A 17,493-nucleotide genomic window follows, 5' to 3' on the forward strand; every position below is an offset into this window, starting at 1 on the left:
GGGAGGGAAATGGGAGGCGGTGGTGGGGAGGAGACAGAAATCTTTAATAAATAAATAAATTTAAAATTAAAAAACAAAAAAAAAACAAAATTCAAAGAAAAAATACATTCTCTGAAAAGAATTTTATAAAAATAAAGTGGAATATGATTGAGGAGACAAAAAAAAATACTTACATAGCCATCACCAGGTAAGTGTCTTTAACACAAAAATCTTAAATCTGAAATGTTTCAAAAACTCAAACTTTTAAATGTTTAAATTTGGTGGGGTTGTAGAGATGGCTCAGTGGTTAAGAGTCTTACCTGTTCTCCAGAGGATTTGGGCTTAATTCCCAGCATCTATATGGCAGCTCACAACTGTCTGTAACTATAGTTCCTGGGAATCTGGTGCCCTCCTCTGGCCTTCACAGGCACTGCACATATGTCAGGAACAGAGCAGGAAAAAAACTCAAGACAAGACAAAAAATTGAAAGTTTGGAATTTTTTTTGGATAGGAATGTACAGGAATGCCTCTAATATATAGTCAAAATATAAATACTGAACATCTATTAAATGAAATAAACATGAGGAAATGTGAGCACAAATTAAATGATCATTTCCATAGCTATGGGTTAACAGTTAATGCCTAATGTTTTAAAAATCAAGAAGTAACATAAGGAATATGAAGGAAAGTGCCAGAAAGTTTTGTTAAAAGTACCATTAAAAAGGTGTAAAGATAAAACCATAAGCTGGGACTTGGCATGTATAGTAGCAAATTAGTTCCATTTCCCTACAAATGTGTGACTATATAAAGAATTGTAAATAAATTCAAATAACCAAATCCCAGTTCAGAAGTAGCCAAGAATGTGAGGGAAACTTCATGGACCAGGGTTTTTGGAGGGCCTGAGAGAGATGCCGTGCAGGGTCACCAGTTTGACAAGAATCAAGACTTTCATGCTGAGAATTGTTAGGGTCATAGAGCAGTGAAAACTCTCAAACATGCTGCACATGCATATGGATGTATGAAGATGTATATGTATATACCACAACAATATATATGTGGTCCCTAAAAATTTTGATCATGGGAAAGCTTCATACATGGAGGTAGACATACTCATTAAAAAGAACTATACATAACAAAATGATGAATTTTTTGTAAGTAAACATGGATAAGCCCTAAAACTAGCTACATGTGAAAAGCAGGTAGAGCCGAGGAAGCTCAATACTAGAATTCTTGCTGGTCATGTCTAGGTCCCTGGGTTCGATCCCTACACTGGAGGAGAGAGCAATTTGTGCAGAATAAACTTGCTCAAAACCAATGGTGAAGACATTTTTAACTAAGTGGTAGCATCATGTTATATGTGAGCGTATTAGAATAGAGAGAGCATTCTTTTATCAGCCGAGAATAAATTGTGTCTGCTTATGCTTTCATTGATATTTAAAAGTTACCTGAATTTCAATTAACATGGTGCCTGTGTAAAGAAGACATCCATTTAGGGAAACTAACATCTTTGAAACAATCTCCATTTCTCAGAAAACAGATTCACTTTCTCTTGATTATGTCATCTGCTGTTGCAGTATTGAGCAGCTCGTGGGGTGACTTTCTGGCTCTTTCCATGGCATAACTTAAGTACTGGTCAGGTACTAAGTAAATTTCCATGGCTTAGAGTAAGTGTTTTCTCCTGCTGAGGTCCCACCAGAATTGGGATTTGGGTATTCACGTGAAGGCATGGTGTGTTCGTGGATCTGTCTCAGCTAGTCTCCCCAGGGATCCCAGAGGAGAGAGAGAGAAGCAATTGATTTCCTATGCTGGTGGATTTGGCTTGGGTGAGCCTAGTTTCTCCATCCACATTTCTCATAGTTCCCGTGTATCCCTGTTGACCCTGGCTCTCAGCACTGTTTAGAATAGGTGATAACATCAGGCATAGAAACAATGGGAATAGCTTGGTCCCTGGTAGCCATAGAAACCAACCCACATGTTGACCTGGGGACATTTATCAAGCCAGGAATGATGGAGTCTGACTCGGCACAGTGTGGTGGTCCAAGATATTCAGGATGCCTTTCTCCCTTGCCTGCAGAAAGATGCTGAAGCTCTGTGGAGAGACGGAGGACAAGCTAGCTCAGGAGCTGATCCACTTTGAGCTGCAAGTGGAGAGGGATGTGATTGAACCCCTGTTCCTGCTAGCAGAGGTGAGATGCTGAGTATGGCTGGGGGCTGGGACAAAAAAAAAAAATCCTACATCCTGCCTTCTGCTGTTTGCTTCTCTCTCCTTGATCTCTGACTTGGTATTCCATCAGGAAACATCATGACCACACCATTGTCAAGATTTTCAAGTATGGCGGAGCTTTCACCTACTTGCTGCCTCCTTCCCTCCCCCACCGACTTCTCCCTTCACCTTCCCATAGATAAACTTACAAAGCCAGCAGCATCACCTCCATCCCTAACCCAAGTGCCAGCTCCCATCAGCCTGTCCCTTCCCAGCATCCCCTTCCCTGCCCATCTCCACCCTCCCTTGCCCATCTCCATGCTTCAGTAGCTGGTGCACATGAATGGCAGCTCCCTCTTGAGGAGTCTGGGAAACTGGCACAAGAACCTCCGTCAGGCCCTTTGGTTAAATACCTTCTCTGGATTATACAAGATACTGAATAAAACTATTTTACTAAAAAGCTGTCTAAATGTCTGTGAGGCAGTTTTCCCAGTACCCACCTCTTGCAGCTTTATCAAGTAAGACAAGGAGTGGCTGGGACTTTTATGGGCCTCTTTATGGATCCCTCTGTGCTTTTTCACTGGCCATACAAAACCTTGCCGTTGCTCCACATGGGAGATGCCAACAATGATGGAACTTTCTATACCTAGCCTTCTTCGGCCATGATGAACATGGAACGTGGTTATTAGTGCAACTTAGGAGACTCAGAGTTAATGATAGCTAACTTCTCCTTTAAATTTAAAATTATATCATCCCCCATGGCTAGAAGTTTCAGAAGCTTTGTAATATTGCCCAGTGCACATCTGGTTTCATCTCTAGATCGCCTCCAGTGTGTTCTTGTCTTTCCATGTTCTTTCTGAGTCCGTGGTATGGATAAATACTTAAATACCTAAAGGTGACCGAAGAGTAAATTGATATGGTGCTCTGGACAAGTCAGCCCAGAGCAGCTGTAAGCCCCTTGAATCCCACACTGTAGATGAAATTGGGTGACTGTTGCCCTCCTTCCCATCTTCCCCTAGCCAGGGACACTCATGAGAGGCATCTGCTGCTCAGAAGGTGGCTGGGGCTCTGGCCAAAGTTGGAAACAACCCCAGAAGTTAGGGGGACTCAGCAGCAAGGCCCATGCCCCTTGCTGAGGCTTGAGCAGTGCGGTGACTGCCCAGCCCTGCCCCGGCTCTGCAGGTTCTGATGCTGCTTCTTGCTGCTGGAGTCCTCGCACTCGGCACAGCCCTCGGCCTGGCTTAGCTCTGAGTGGGTGGGAAGTGCCTCACAGAGCACCAGGTTTTCTTCACATTTTACCCTAGTGTTAAAAACAAAAACAAAACAAAAAAAACCAACCCCAAGATGAATTTAGTTCAATTCATAGCCAATTTTCCTTTTTAATTCTCACATCCTGCCCTACTTTTGCTGGGCCCAGAACCAAAATCCTGCGCTGGAATCTTCAAGGAAGGCATTTTTAGAAAGAAAAATATAAAAAGAGCATCCACATACAACCAATATGGGAGAAGTCCTTGCGGAGAACTCCGTGGAGGCCGAGTTACTCACTGCTGACTGTGGGAAATCTTACTTCGTCTCTATAAATATGCTAACATGTCTCCTTTGTTTCTATAAATACAAACTGTATGTCCTAGTGGTATCCCTTAGCGTCTCAGATCTGCTAAGACCAGGGCTTCTCTGTGCTCAGCTGTTCATTTACGTTAGGTCTGCTAGTGCCTACATAGTGGTATGTCCTTCCTTTCTCTTGCATTTGGCCCTTGTAGAAGGAGACACAGCAGTGATTAGCTCTATTTTTCATGCTGGTTTGGCTAAGGACAAGTGTATAGCCATCCCCAAGTAGGTAGGGCTATGCAGAACCTATAGATGATATGTCCAGGGAAGAGAGAACAGGTGCAGGTCAGGGAAGGAATTGAGCATTTTATCTGCTGCTGGTCTAGGGTACAAAGTTCCATGTATACAAGATAAGTTCGTTCAAGAAATGCAGTGGGCAGCGGAGAGGTGGGGGTGACTGCACTATATTGCATCCTTGAAATTCCAGTGACAGTGAACCTCAAGTGGATTTTCACACACACACACACACACACACACACACACACACACACACACACACACACACACACACAGGATCTGGGGAGGGAGCTTGACATCAAGGCATACACACAAAGCATGATTCCTATTTGATGACTAGACCCAAGACAAAGGGGAGACTGATTTGCTCTGAAAACAAGGACCAGAAGACCTGTAGCAAACTTTCAGGTGACTGCCAGTAGTAATTCTTAAGTATCCTTTGAGAGCCTCGCTTTCAAGTCTTAATCTCGACCTTGGGCTTGACTATGTCTCTCCTCTTCTGGAACCACAGGTGGAAATCCCAAATATTCAAAAGCAAAGGAAACATTTAGCAAAGCTGGTGCTGGACATGGATTCTTCACGGACCAGGTAGAGTTTCTTTATCTCCTTCACAGCTTCTTTGGTGGGACCATTGATATTTGGGGGAAGAGGGGTCTCCTCGTTCATCTCTTTCTTTCTTCCTTTCTTTTGTCTTTCCTTCCTTCCTTCCTTCCTTCCTTCCTTCCTTCCTTCCTTCCTTCCTTTTTTTCCTTCCTTCCTTCCTTCCTTCCTTCCTTCCTTCCTTCCTTCTTTCTTTCTTTCTTTCTTTCTTTCTTTCTTTCTTTCATTTTTGGTTTTTCAAGACAGGGTTTCCCAGTGTAGCCCTGACTGTCCTGGAACACACTCTGCAGACCAGGCTGGCCTCAAACTCAGAGCTCTGCCTGCCTCTGCCTCCTGAGTGCAGTGATTAAAGATGTGTGCCACTACCTCCCAGCCTTCATTAAGTTTTTTAAATACCCTGCATAGCAGGCACTGGAGGTAACAGCAATGACCAGAAATGGGTTCCCTGCCTTGACCTTGAAGGCAGACCCTGGGCAAGAGGACAGTTTTAGGCAGTCACATATTTAAGAAAAATCACACTGGATAATTTTAGAAAAGAACGATGGCGGAAGAGGCATCAACATTAGATGGGAAAATGGAAGAGTTGCTTTTTTGCGTAGGTGTGACTTTGTCTGAGCTCAAACAACGAGGCAAAGATGTGGGACAAACTGTCTACATAGAAAGAGACAGTGCATAGGCCCTCGGTGCTGTATTCGAGGTACAGGAAGAATGAGCATGATTTGGAGGAGAGTGGGCATGCAAACCAAGAGGCAAGACAGAGCTATGTCATGTGTGCAACACAGAAAGCATGTCTAACTCTGGACATGACATGTGTCAGCTCCTGAAATGGCTGGTGTAGAAGCTTCCTGTTGTAGCCCTTCTGCAAAGGTCCTACCAACCTGATCCCCGCCTGCTACTCTGAGACTACAAACTTCCTGTTTCAGCAGGCCAGAAGCCCTGATGTGGATTGTGGCCATTATATGTGAATATGTGTAGTACTTATTTGCCTTTGATCCTTACAGTGCTCCGTGTTTGTGCATACACGTGTGTATGTGTGCACACACAATTGTAAGTTAAAAGAATAAGAGTTCACCCACACTCATGTGGAAAGAACTGTTTCTACCTTAAGTCCTTTGTACTTCAGTCCTAATCACCTCATTTCATTTCCTTTCATGAAATAAACAAAACCAGGAAGCTCTAGGGCAGAGAGATTGAGGATTAGGAGTCAGGAAACAAGATCCAGCTCGGTTCTTTTGTAGACCTTTCAGTGGCCTTGACTGAACCACTTCCTAGAATGTATCTCCTCACCTGTGCACAGGGAGTAAGCGCTACTGTCATCTGTAGAGGTATTATGAGCATCAAGTTGGTACCGTGTGCCCCTGTACTTCCCCAGTGCCTTTACCTGTCAACCCATGCTATAACATGTGATTACACCGGGGCTCACCAGTCAGAACTCTAAAAGGTGCGGGTACGAAGATAGCACAGGTTAAATCAGTGGAGAAGTTTCTTTAGTTGGTGTATCCCATGCCTTAGTCCCCACCCCCCTAAATAACTTTTTCACAATACATTTTAGAAAGAAATTTTACATCATGGCTCTAAGTTGGAAGCCAATGCCCTTTGCTACAAATAATAAGGCGAGCTTAAAATTAAGTGTCTGGAAGCAAATTCAGTGTCTTCTAGGGAGGCCGTGGTGGTTTGTGTAAGCTGTCTCCCAGAGACGGGTATCTTAGTACTCAGTCTTCAGTTGATGGCACTGTGTAGGGAGGCAATGGAACCTTGGGGAGATGGCGCCTTGCTGGAGGGTGAACATCACCAAGGGTGGGCTTAGCGTTTACAGCCTCTCCCCCACTTGAAGTCTGCTTTCTCTGCTTCCTGCATCAGGCTGCAGATGTAGTCTCTCAGCTTCCTGCCCAGTGTCACGCCTCCCCTGCCATGATGGCATCTCCCTCAGGAGCTGTAAGCCAGAATAAATGCTTTCTTCCGCATGTCACTTTTGATAACGACATTTTATCACAAAACGAATTAATACAAAGGGGCATTGATAGAATCCAGGTTGAACCCTACAGCCAGCTCCATACTGTGCCCTCAGGAAAGAGAGCCATTGTCACAGTGCCTCTGTACTACATAAAATGGCATCCCATGGCCCCGGTATTCAGGTGTCCCTTTAGGATCATGGAAGCTGATTGGAGTAGTGCTGACTGCTCTTTGTTGTGATGAGTTGGACACTGTGCCTCTAGGCCTGGGTCTTCACCGTGAGGTCTTTTCTGCTTCTATAAGGAAATGGCAGATTTCCTGCAGGGTTTCTAGCGGATGGAAGGGAAGGTTAGCGTGGAAGCATATCCCTGTCATCTCGCATATTTTTGTTTGGTCCTTTTATAAGAAGGGGAGTAACCACTGAGCGGCAGCCATGGCTGACTTTGTTGAGTGATAGTAAGCATTGTGTACATTCTGAAAGCCCAAGGGAGTGTATGCAGGGCCTGTCAGCTGTGATTAGCACCCTTTTCGCACCTCAGCCTATCTGGTCTGTATTTGGATCTGCTAGGGAAAGCTGTAACTCCCCTTTTCCGGTTTCTGTGCTTTCAGAGTTCAGCTTGAACCCTGTGTTAGCCGTTTGCTTGTGCGCTGAAAGGGGACACTTGGCAGAAAGATGCTAAGTGGGGGAAAGATCTGTTTGGGCTCACAGTTTAGGGAATACAGTCCATCATGGTGGGGATGGTGGGGCTTGGACAGTTGGCCGCTCAGGGATTAGCAGTTATAGAGGTGACTGGGCACGTCACGTGCTATTCAGGAAGCAGAGCTTGGCTAGAAGAAAGGCCAGACTGTAAGTTTTTTTTTTTTCCTGCCTTGGCAGTCACATTTCTGCCAGCCTGGCCCCATGTCCAGAGGGTTCCACAACCTCCCCCAGACAGTGCCATGTGCTGGGGACCAACTGTACAAACACACGAGCCTGTGTGTTTGTGGTTTCTTCTTCAAACCACAGCAAACAAACCCTTGCAACCTTTGTATGTTGGACAAAAACAAAGCAAAACAAAACAAAAAAGACCCTTTTAGATCATCCTTATGTAAGTACAGTCCTCATCACCTTGGTGGCTTTCTGTCACCTACTTTGTGTTGCGAGAGAGGGTTGCTTGGCAGCTATTGTAGGCAGCTCAGGTCCCTTACCATCTCAGCTGGCTTCCCTTCATGATTTTGCTGTAGTAACTTAGAGAGGGCTGATCCAAACCCTCAAGTTACCGACTTTCTTGTCATTTCAGGTGAAGGTCTTTAGGGTGGAAGTAACATCCACTGCGACAGTTCTTGCTCTTGAGTCCCTGATTCTTAATGGTTACATCCAGGCAGGCCTTATCTGCTTTGTTGGACTTGACCAAAAGCCACATCAAGCAGCCAGCCAACCCGTGCTTCCTACCATTTCCCTTAAAGCTGCACACTTAGTCAGCGAGGAGCAGCTGTCGGGATACAGCCGTGAAGTTCACACTGAATTCCAGAGTGATGTTAAATAGCAGGGATCGCAAGCTACTCTCCTGGGGCAGCTGGTTCTCCGTGTTCCTACCACCCCCATGCTGTTTCTTCCTTCAGCTGCTCTTGTGAGGCCCTTATGCTGGTGATGACCTGTGTCCAGCTATTCAGGCTTTCTTCAGTCCTGTCTACTTCCCGTGAACTGTACTGGTCCACAGTGCGGCCATAGCAGCCCCCTCCAAAGTCACTCTGTTCTGTCCTCACTCAACGTGTCCTGATCAATACTTCCATGACAGGATCTCTGAATCTTAGCACAATTCTAGTGAGTCTGTCAGAGCTGTCTTATTTAGTCAGTGTTTAATGAGGGTTAAATCGAGCGCATGCATTTGTCACCGTTTAAGTAATTCTGCCCTGTCTGCTTCAATCAGTGAGATAGATCTAAATATGCTGAGAGTGACATGAGCATTGAGCCCTGACCTGCAGCCCTCTGCTAGAGCAGGAAAGCCTGCTGGGCTGCAGAGCCATCTCTCCAGCCTGCCTCCTCCACCCCCCACTTTCAAGCATCTATTAATTCCTTCTCTAGGTGGCCTGGACAGATTGGTCACTGTATCTTCATCTTTATAATCAACATGGAAGTGTACTTGCTGTCTCATCTAAATTACAGCCACGATGGGGAATAATTTGTATGTCCCAAATCCCTCATTGCTTTAATGTTTAACTTAAATAGCTGACTCTGGACGGTTCTAATCGATTCAGGAATGGATCATTTGTGTAAAGCATGTCTCTAAAGGAAAAGGCACTCAGGGTTCCTGCTCTACCATCTTTACTATTCTGGCTTAGAAAAAAATGCTAAAATGACTACTTTTCAAATTTCTCTAAGTTCTTATCTTAGAATCAGAATGGTTCCCAGGGCATGTGTCTTCCTGGTAGCCTCTAACCCGCACAGGTCTGAGAACCTTTGTAGATTAGTTTCGTGTGTTGCAATCTAAAAGGCTGGGAACCCTTCCCTTGGCTACTCTCTGCGATTAAATGCCCTCTTGGATCCCATACCCCATGTTTTTCCTTACTTTTTTCCCCCTGCAGATAACAAGAGAAAGAAAAACCCAGCAGAACTGCCAGCTCGCTAGATGCTGATTAGATTCTTTCTCAGGACCTGGGAAGATGTTATACCCCCAGTTGGCCAGCTGCAGACATGGTCTAGGCGTTAGGGCAAGGCCCCTGTTTAGTTTGTACTTACATTGTTTTCAAAAGAAACTGTTTGTCTTGTCACACAGTTCATCCGTGGAGCTCCCAGGAAGAGTTCTCAATTCTCTTGTCAGTTGAAACACCTGGCAACCCCAGACCACATTCCTGCCTGAGCTCTGTCAGTCCATCTTAGCAAGGCGGCCCCCACTCATTTCCCCAATCCTTCGTCTTCCTGATTTCCCCAGACTGAAGTCAGGGCCATTTGTCATCCCGACTGCCCTGCTCTGCTGCTCACAGGCTAGAAATAGCTCCATCTCTGGAAGATAAAAGACCCAGTGGGCAAGTTAAAATGATGGACTGCTCTGGCTCTTCCTACCTGCTGGTCCCTATGAGCCAGCGAGGTCTCAGACTTAGCAGCAGAGAAACCCTGCCGAGCCCTTTCTTCTTGTAGGCCATTCTGATCCTTCTAGAGGGAAGTGTTCGCACTTCTCCCTCCATGCCCTCCGAGTGTTTTCCTCAAGAGTTTCCTTCCACAAAGGAGTTTTTATGGAAGTACAGATGAGGTAACTAAAGGTCGGTAGGATGCTATTCCATACTTAGCAGTGCAGATTCTTGCTTTCAGATTGGCTTTTAATCCTGTCAGTGTTGCCTTTTCACCTCACATCCATCACTGGCTTCAGCCGAGAAGGCGTGTTTCCAAGCCCAGAAGCCCATGAGCAACTTCACTGAATGACGGGGCCATACTGAAAGGCACTATTGGTAATTTCAAAATATGGAATGCATTGCTATTAACAATCATGAGCCTGATTAAGATTCAGAAATCTCTTAGCAAAAAAAAAATGAGGTGATGTGTATGTTAATTAGTTTGATTTAAATCACACTACACCATGTATGTATATTAGCAGGTCACACTGCACTCCATAAATGTCAACCATTGTAATTTGTCTGTGAATAGGGGACAGCAGTGGTGACTGTCATTTGACTTTAGTGTGTCGAAGGTCATAGAGGACACAGTGGCAAACTGTAGGAGGTTGGTCCTGTGGGTCCGGTCACCTGACCCCCAGTTTCACTCATCAGTTCCGCTGTGGAAAGGTGAGTCCCTCACTTGGTATAGCATCAGTATCTCCTGGTCACACCTCCTTCCTTGCAACAGTGTGTTCCCTGGCTAACAACTTGAGGCCAGGTATTTCCTTGTCACTCTGCCATATCCTCAGGGCTCCGCCTCTCTCACACACACCCTCTTTCTCTCTTGTTTTCCATCAGGTGGCAGCAGACTTCCAAGTCTTCAGGGCTTTCCAGCAGCCTTCAGCCCGCGGGTGCCAAAGCCGATGCCCTCAGGGAGGAGATGGAGGAGGCTGCCAACAGAGTGGAGATTTGCCGGGTATCTGTTCCCCTGCTCTTTTCTTCAGGGACAGGCTGTGGAGTCCTGGGGGATTGTCTGTGTTGTTCAGTGGAGTTTTCTTAAAGCCTGCTGGTGATGTTCCAGTTAATCAGAATGTCCCTGGGTTGCCTACTTACATCTCTAGAGTCCATGATGAGTTCACAGACTCAGGACAGTCACTGGGGACCTGGCACTGTAAGCAAATAGGACATGGCCTTCATATTTGTGAGGAGCTTTAGGACAATTGCATTCCAAAGAATACATTGTAGGTCCCTAGGATAGCTAGGAATTTAGACTGAGCCACAACTTCTGTGATAGTAAAATATTTGTCCTTGTTTGCTTTTCAATACTACCTGAGTTGCTGTGTTGGGAGACACTTTAAATGTTAGCTGTGGATGCCATCAGAGAAAACAGATTTCCCTTTTTTAAGAGAGAGAGAAGTCCCAAGTTCTAAGATCTGGGATCCTATATTTGTGGGATGGTGTCACTCATTGCACATACTATCATTCCCATCTATTACCCCCCCCCCCACATACTGTGTAAGACCTAATGAGTCATACACCATTCATAGTGCTGACATATATATTTCCATCTCTTTACATGCCTTTGTGTCAGTTGGGGTCCCTAAGAAAGCTAAACCTATGTAAACTATCTTTTGACCCAAATATTAGAAACCTCGCTTCTTCTACATAACGGGTGTGTGTGTGTGTGTGTGTGTGTGTGTGTGTGTGTGTGTGTGTACACTGGGTATTTGACTCAGGGCTTCATCATGCTAGGCAAACAGTCTGCTTCTGAGCTGCATCCTCAACCCATCCCATGGGTTTTTAAAAGCCCCAGTTTTTAAAACGTGACGCTTCGCTCATAGGTTTCCTGTTCTTGGCAGCTTTTGTGACTTGTGCATTGAATTTATAGCCCGCACTATGCAGGTGGCTTTGAGCTTGCGTCCACATGACATTCAGAATTTTCCTCTGGGGTAGGAAACAATGAAGGACTTTTAAAGAATCCTCTGTCTCCCGGGCTGCCATCCTGTGGAACCAAGCAGAGGACACAAATGCTTCAGATCCCAGATTCATTGTGATGGAGGCAGACTGGCCCTTTGTGCTTCTGGGTCTATGACAGATCCCTAGCTAGTGTGGCTGGTGTGCCACTTGTGAGGTATCATTCTCTCTCCTGCTGATTTGGTCATGATCTACACATGTCTGTTATACATCCATTTAGTCAGGTCAGAATCTTTGGGGGGGTTATATTATCTAGGACTTTTAGTGAATGCTACAAAGACAGGTTAAAAAAATTTAGAAACTCCCTCCCATAAGTCAATGTCATACACATAATTAATCTAAGTTTAGTGTATATTAATTATATATTTTCAATTCATGATAATGGTTCATCTTTCTAATATTTTTCTTTTATTTTTGAGACTATAATTATATATAATTATTCTCTTTTCTTCCTCCAATCCCTCCCATATACACCTCCTTGCTCTCTTTCAAATTCATGGCTACTTTTTTTTTAATTAGTTGTTACCAGTGTGGCCAGGAAAGCACAGGGACAAGATATTCATCATTTTAAGCTTTTTTTTTTTAAGTTTAAATAGATTGGTTTTCTGTATCAGAAAACATTAGAGATTTCCTCCTGTCTCCCAAAGACACCAGACTCCACAGATCAGGCCCTCTATAGGAAACATTGAGGTATGTTCCCATGTACCTCATCTCACCCCATTTCTTGCTGTACCTGATGCAGTGTGCATGCTATACTTATAGGTGGGATGCTACACTGTCAGGCACTACTAGAAGTGAAAGGCCTGAAGCATCCCCAGTAGGGTACAGTTCTTTCCTAATACTTGAGATTGATGTTTGTCTGAATCTGAGGGTGCAGGATCCATGGTGGGGAGGGCCAGCTGGATCGAAGGTTAGAGCACTTGGAGAGATTTACTGGCAGTTGCAATGAAGTGAATATGACATATCTTGGTGCCTCGAGTAAAATTCAACAAATAAGGATGTCATGTTCCAGTAGATAAAGGAGGCGGTAATGGGCAGCAGAGAGAGCTCAGTTGGTGAGGTACCTGCTGTGCTGTCAAAGGAGCAGAATTTAGATATACAGGATGCAAACGGCAGGTTAGGCCTCACAGTATATGCTCGTCTTCTGGGTGGAACACAGAGGAAGTCCCCTGAAGCTCGCTGGCCAGTCAGCCTAGCCAAATCGTTGCCAGAAGAAATCACGGTCTCAACAGAAAATAAGGCAGCTGTTGAGAAAAAAACCCTGACTGTGGGCCTACATATTTATGTGCACACGTATGCATTCTGCGCATCACAGGCACACACACATGGAGGGGTAAAATTCCCTCATAAGATGAAAAGGATGCAGGGGGAGGCTGCAGAAATTTGAAGAAACAACTCCAGCGTGGGAATGTTCTTAGTCAACAACAGGATCTGCCTTGCGGGAAACTGAGTCATTGCTACAACTTAAAATTTCCTTACAGAATGTTAGAGAAATACCCCCAGAGGAATAAGTCTGGAGAAATTCTTATAATGTGTTGAAGATGAAACAGTGGAAAAGCTGTGTTTAAATAGTGGAAGAGTCTGGAAAACAAAAGTCAGGATGCTAAGAAAGATAAAACTGGCCCATGCCAAATATCTCTGTCTCAGATCCGTTGAAAATTAAAAGCTTTGTCTTTTTTAAGCCTTTGAAATGAGTTTTTAAAGCAGTAAACACTTTAATTCTAGCTTGAGAGGACCTGTAATGTCACAGCAAAATGAAGCGGAGTATGAAAATAATTCCCACACCCCCGCATATAACCATCCCCACTGTCAGCCAACTGCAAGACAGAGGTGGGGTCTGCTCACTCCGCCTATACCAGTTTATGATGGGGCTTACTCTTGGGCAGCACTTGGAGTGGGTTTGGACAAATACTTGTTTTTTGACTAATCTATTCAAATCCTTTACCCATCTTAAATTCCTAATTAAAAATAACTAACCTCGGCACTTGATTTAAAAGGGAAATATGTTTTTTTTCATATAGTAACATTTTTTATGAGAAAGAGAAAGTAAAGTAAACAAATGACATCAATTATCAAGAAACAATTAGGAGTAGCACCATTAAGAAATTAGACCTAATAAGTGGTGGAAAAAATAAGCAGTATTTAAAAAAATATTTCCCCAGTCTCAATTATTTTGTTGTCATGAAAAGCCTGATTAAAACACTGCAAAGCACGATAGTTTAAGATTCATGAATTGCTCAATTTGTTTGATTTTACTCTCAACATCTGTGGTTCACAAAATGTCCACATCCTGTACTGTAGTGGTAGATGAGTGATGTTTGCTCGAACTCCGTAAGTGGTACATAGGTGGTTACATACTTGAATTGGTTTTATGAAAGTGTTTAATTCAATCCACAAAAAAGAATATGGAAATATGTTTTTAAGTAATTTATCTATAGTTAATGATAATGTCGCCTACATTTAATAGCTGTGTACAAATGGTTATAAAGCTATCCTTGTTTTTATAATGATAATGGGAAACATTAGAATCCTGCGATTGAACACGGGTTTTGATGTGGCTGTTTTCTTGGAGTAGTGTGGGTAAAATAACTTGAGGAATATAAATGTGAGCCAAAGAAAGCACGTGTTTTCATAGGACTGGTATTTCCCCAGCTGTCTTCATCTGATATTAATCAAAACACAGTGCTGGCCGTTTCGTTTTTAGGAGGCAGAGATATGACTGTGCGCATTCAGCGCTCACTCCATAGGCACTGAAGAGTGAAGGTAAAGAGAAGGCTCTTCTGTGAGGCCAGGGGGTGGTGGGGCATTCAGCGCTTTGGGATGGAAACTGTATCCCTGCTTTGTGGGTGCTGTGCTCCCAGCTCAGGTGGCCGGCTGTTTCTAGTAGGCACACGGTCTCCTGCTAGAGGAGAACAATTGCAGCTCCCCCCTGTTTCCGCCTGTGCGGTGTCTGATTCCTTGTTTGGCTGCCTGACAAACGGGGATATAACCTGCTTCACTGGTAAGTCCTGTGTATCACAGAGACTCTCTGAGACACCTCACACTCAATTCTTCTCAGCTGCCACTTCCCAGAAGAGGTAAAAAGCCTACAAGCAGCACAGAACCAGCTCAAAAGGCCCCAGGGTTTGATTGGCTTATTAATTATAAATGTGTTCTTCAATCCACCCCCTCCCCGAGCGTTTGGGCCTGGATTCTGCCTGATACCAGTTTCTCATTTAATTCCACTGTGGTCTTCTCATGTATTTGCCAAGTATGTCTGATGACCCAGAAAATGGTCCCTCTGGGTCTAGACTGCATAGCATCTGAAAATGGAGTGCATTTGCTGGAGTTGAGGGTGTGGCCCACCTGTGCCACCTGCTGCTGTAGTTTCTACTGTGGCGGTGTTTCCCTTTGGAGCTCTGTAAGCTATTGAGGAGCATATTTTGATGTTCTGTATTTATACTGAAGATTATTATATCTTATGGAGTGTTGACTCCTCCCTAATGGAGTTCCTGCCTACCCTTCCCACCACCCCAATAGCTTCTGTTACTCTGAAGTCTGCTTTATCTGAAGGTTAGGGTTAGGGTTAGCAACCCTCACTTTCTTTTGATTAGTCTTGGCACGGCTTGCCATTTTACATCCGTTTTCTTCCGTGGGGGAGGAGAGTGAGACAAGAGCTCATCCCGTATTCCACAGTAGCCTCAACGTCTTTCCTTTCTTCAACCTCCCATGCGCTAGGATTGTAAGCAAGTGGCCCCATGATTGGCTCTTCCATTTATGGTCCATCTATATGTGCTTTTCTAAAGGGGGTTTCTTCTAGGTTTGAAAACCAGTAGGCTCGGTGACTAAGAGTATTTGTCACTCTTGCAGGTGAACCAGGTTTGACTCCTAGCACCCCATGGCAGCTCACAACCATCTGTAGCTCCAGTTCCAGGGGTTCCGATGCCCTCTTCTCAGCTCCTGAGGCACCACACATGCCTGTGCATGCATGGCAGCCCAAACACTCTTACATAGAAAATAAAAATAAATTGATATAAAAAGTAAAAGAAGCTTTTCATAGCCAAGACGCAGTTGATCAGGCTTTTTTTCTTGATACTGTTCTGACAGTTTCTGTCCTTCAGCTGACAGATTTAGATTATTGCTGTTCAGAGTGGTTGTTGATAGCACACTTCATGCATACCACGTGTTTCTGATTTCTATCTGTTGCTCTTGTTCCTATGTTTCTCTCCCATAATTCTTTCATTTGAAGTTTTTGTTTGTTTGTTTGTTTGTTTTTGGAGACAGGGTTTTGCTGTAGCTTTGGAGCCTGTCCTGGAACTAACTCTTGTAGACTAGGCTGATGTCAAACTCATAGAGATCCTCCTGCCTCTGCCTCCCGAGTACTGGGATTAAAGGCGTGCGCCACCACTGCCTGGCTTCATTTTAGTTTTAATTGAATATTTTATCTGATTTTGATTCTCTGCTTTAAAATAACAATACCGTCCCTTTTTTTTTTAGTGGCTTCTCTGGAATTTAAAATTTTTTAACCCTCTTATTTCACTTATGTGTGTATTTAATTTTTTATGTGTAAGTCTTAGTGTGTGTGCATACCATGGCACACAGGTGGAGGTCAGAGGACAGGTCTAGAGAATGGGTTTCAGGGATAGATCACGGGTCTTCATGTTTGTATCCAAAGTGCCTTTAGTAATAGACACTCTGAACTGTGAATACATTGTTGCTAATAGTAGTTTCTGTGAATTGTCACCTATGAGAACACGTAATAAGCAAAAAGTTTGTATTTTACTTTGAATATCAGTTAATTTTCTCACTGCTAGGATAAAATTCATGACAGAAGCAGCTTTAGGAAAGGAGAATTTCCTTTGGTGAACAGCTGGAGGGTACAGTGGTTCCTGGAGGACCAGGCACTGTGGCGGGAGCATGAGGCAACTGGCCACGCTGCAGATCTGATACACAGAGAGATGAAATTCTCATGGCTTTTCCCCCTTTTATTTAGTTAAGAGCACTGGCCCATGGGATGGTGTCACCCGCATTCACAGTCCATCTTCCCTGCCCAGTTAAGCCTCCCTGGACATGCCCTTGTAGAGATGTGTCTCCCAGGCAAAATCAAAAATCGCACGAGGCTGACATTCTAAATCGAATGCAAGTACGCCGTCATTCAGTTATTTGTTCTGCAGGGCTTCCTGCTGGGGGCTCTGGGCATCTGGCCTTTTTCGCGTTCTATTTCTGTAGAATCGTCTCTAACATTCATTTCTTCCCCGGCGTGTCTGGGGCAGCACAGTTCTTCCAGTCTTTGAGTCTGGCCAAGTCTTTGTTTCTCCTTTACCTTTGAAGGATAACTTCTTAGAGCAAGGGATTGATTCTGAGTTGGCGTTTTAATGGTTTTTCTCTTAACATTTTAAATAGTCTATGTTCATGTATTAGTTTGCATGTGTTCTTAGTTAAATTTAGCTGTAATTCTTTTCCCCTCTCTCATTTTTCCCCAAGGTTTTGTCTTTATGTTTTATCTGCTGAAATGTAAACATTATGTGTCCATGTATGATTTTCATGTGTATTTATTTGTTCAGCATGGTGTTCTCTGCCTTTCCTAGATCTATGGATTGGCATTTGATAATTTGGGGAAAATTGTTTGGTAGTTTGGGGAAATCTCAGCAATTGTTTTAAATCTTATTTTTATACTGTTCTTTCATTTTCTCTTAGGATTTATGGAGTGCATATTCTGAATAGAAATCCTTAGGACTCAATGGTTTGGTTGGTTGGTTGGTTTGGTTTGGTTTTTCAAGACAGGGTTTCTCTGAATATCTTTTGCTGTCCTGGAACTCAGTTTGTAGATCAGGCTGGAAGTGAACTCACAGAGATTCACCTGCTTCTGCCTCTTGAGTGCTGGGATT

The 17,493-nt window shown here is 44.0% G+C and overlaps 1 protein-coding gene across 4 annotated transcripts in view; it reads left to right on the forward strand.

Annotated features, from left to right (window-relative positions):
• The window catches only part of Arhgap44 (Rho GTPase activating protein 44), a 159,790-nt gene that overhangs the window by 101,808 nt on the left and 40,489 nt on the right, over positions 1-17,493 (forward strand). For all 4 annotated transcript variants that reach the window (XM_005349865.2, XM_005349866.2, XM_013347276.2 and 1 more), the window contains exons 5-7: positions 2,054-2,165; positions 4,539-4,615; positions 10,511-10,628. In XM_005349865.2, coding sequence (XP_005349922.1) covers positions 2,054-2,165; positions 4,539-4,615; positions 10,511-10,628 — 307 coding nt within the window. The remainder of the gene's footprint in view (positions 1-2,053; positions 2,166-4,538; positions 4,616-10,510; positions 10,629-17,493) is intronic.

The sequence above is a fragment of the Microtus ochrogaster genome, chromosome 7, assembly GCF_000317375.1.
Source record: "Microtus ochrogaster isolate Prairie Vole_2 chromosome 7, MicOch1.0, whole genome shotgun sequence".
NCBI classification, from domain to species: Eukaryota; Metazoa; Chordata; class Mammalia; order Rodentia; family Cricetidae; genus Microtus; species Microtus ochrogaster.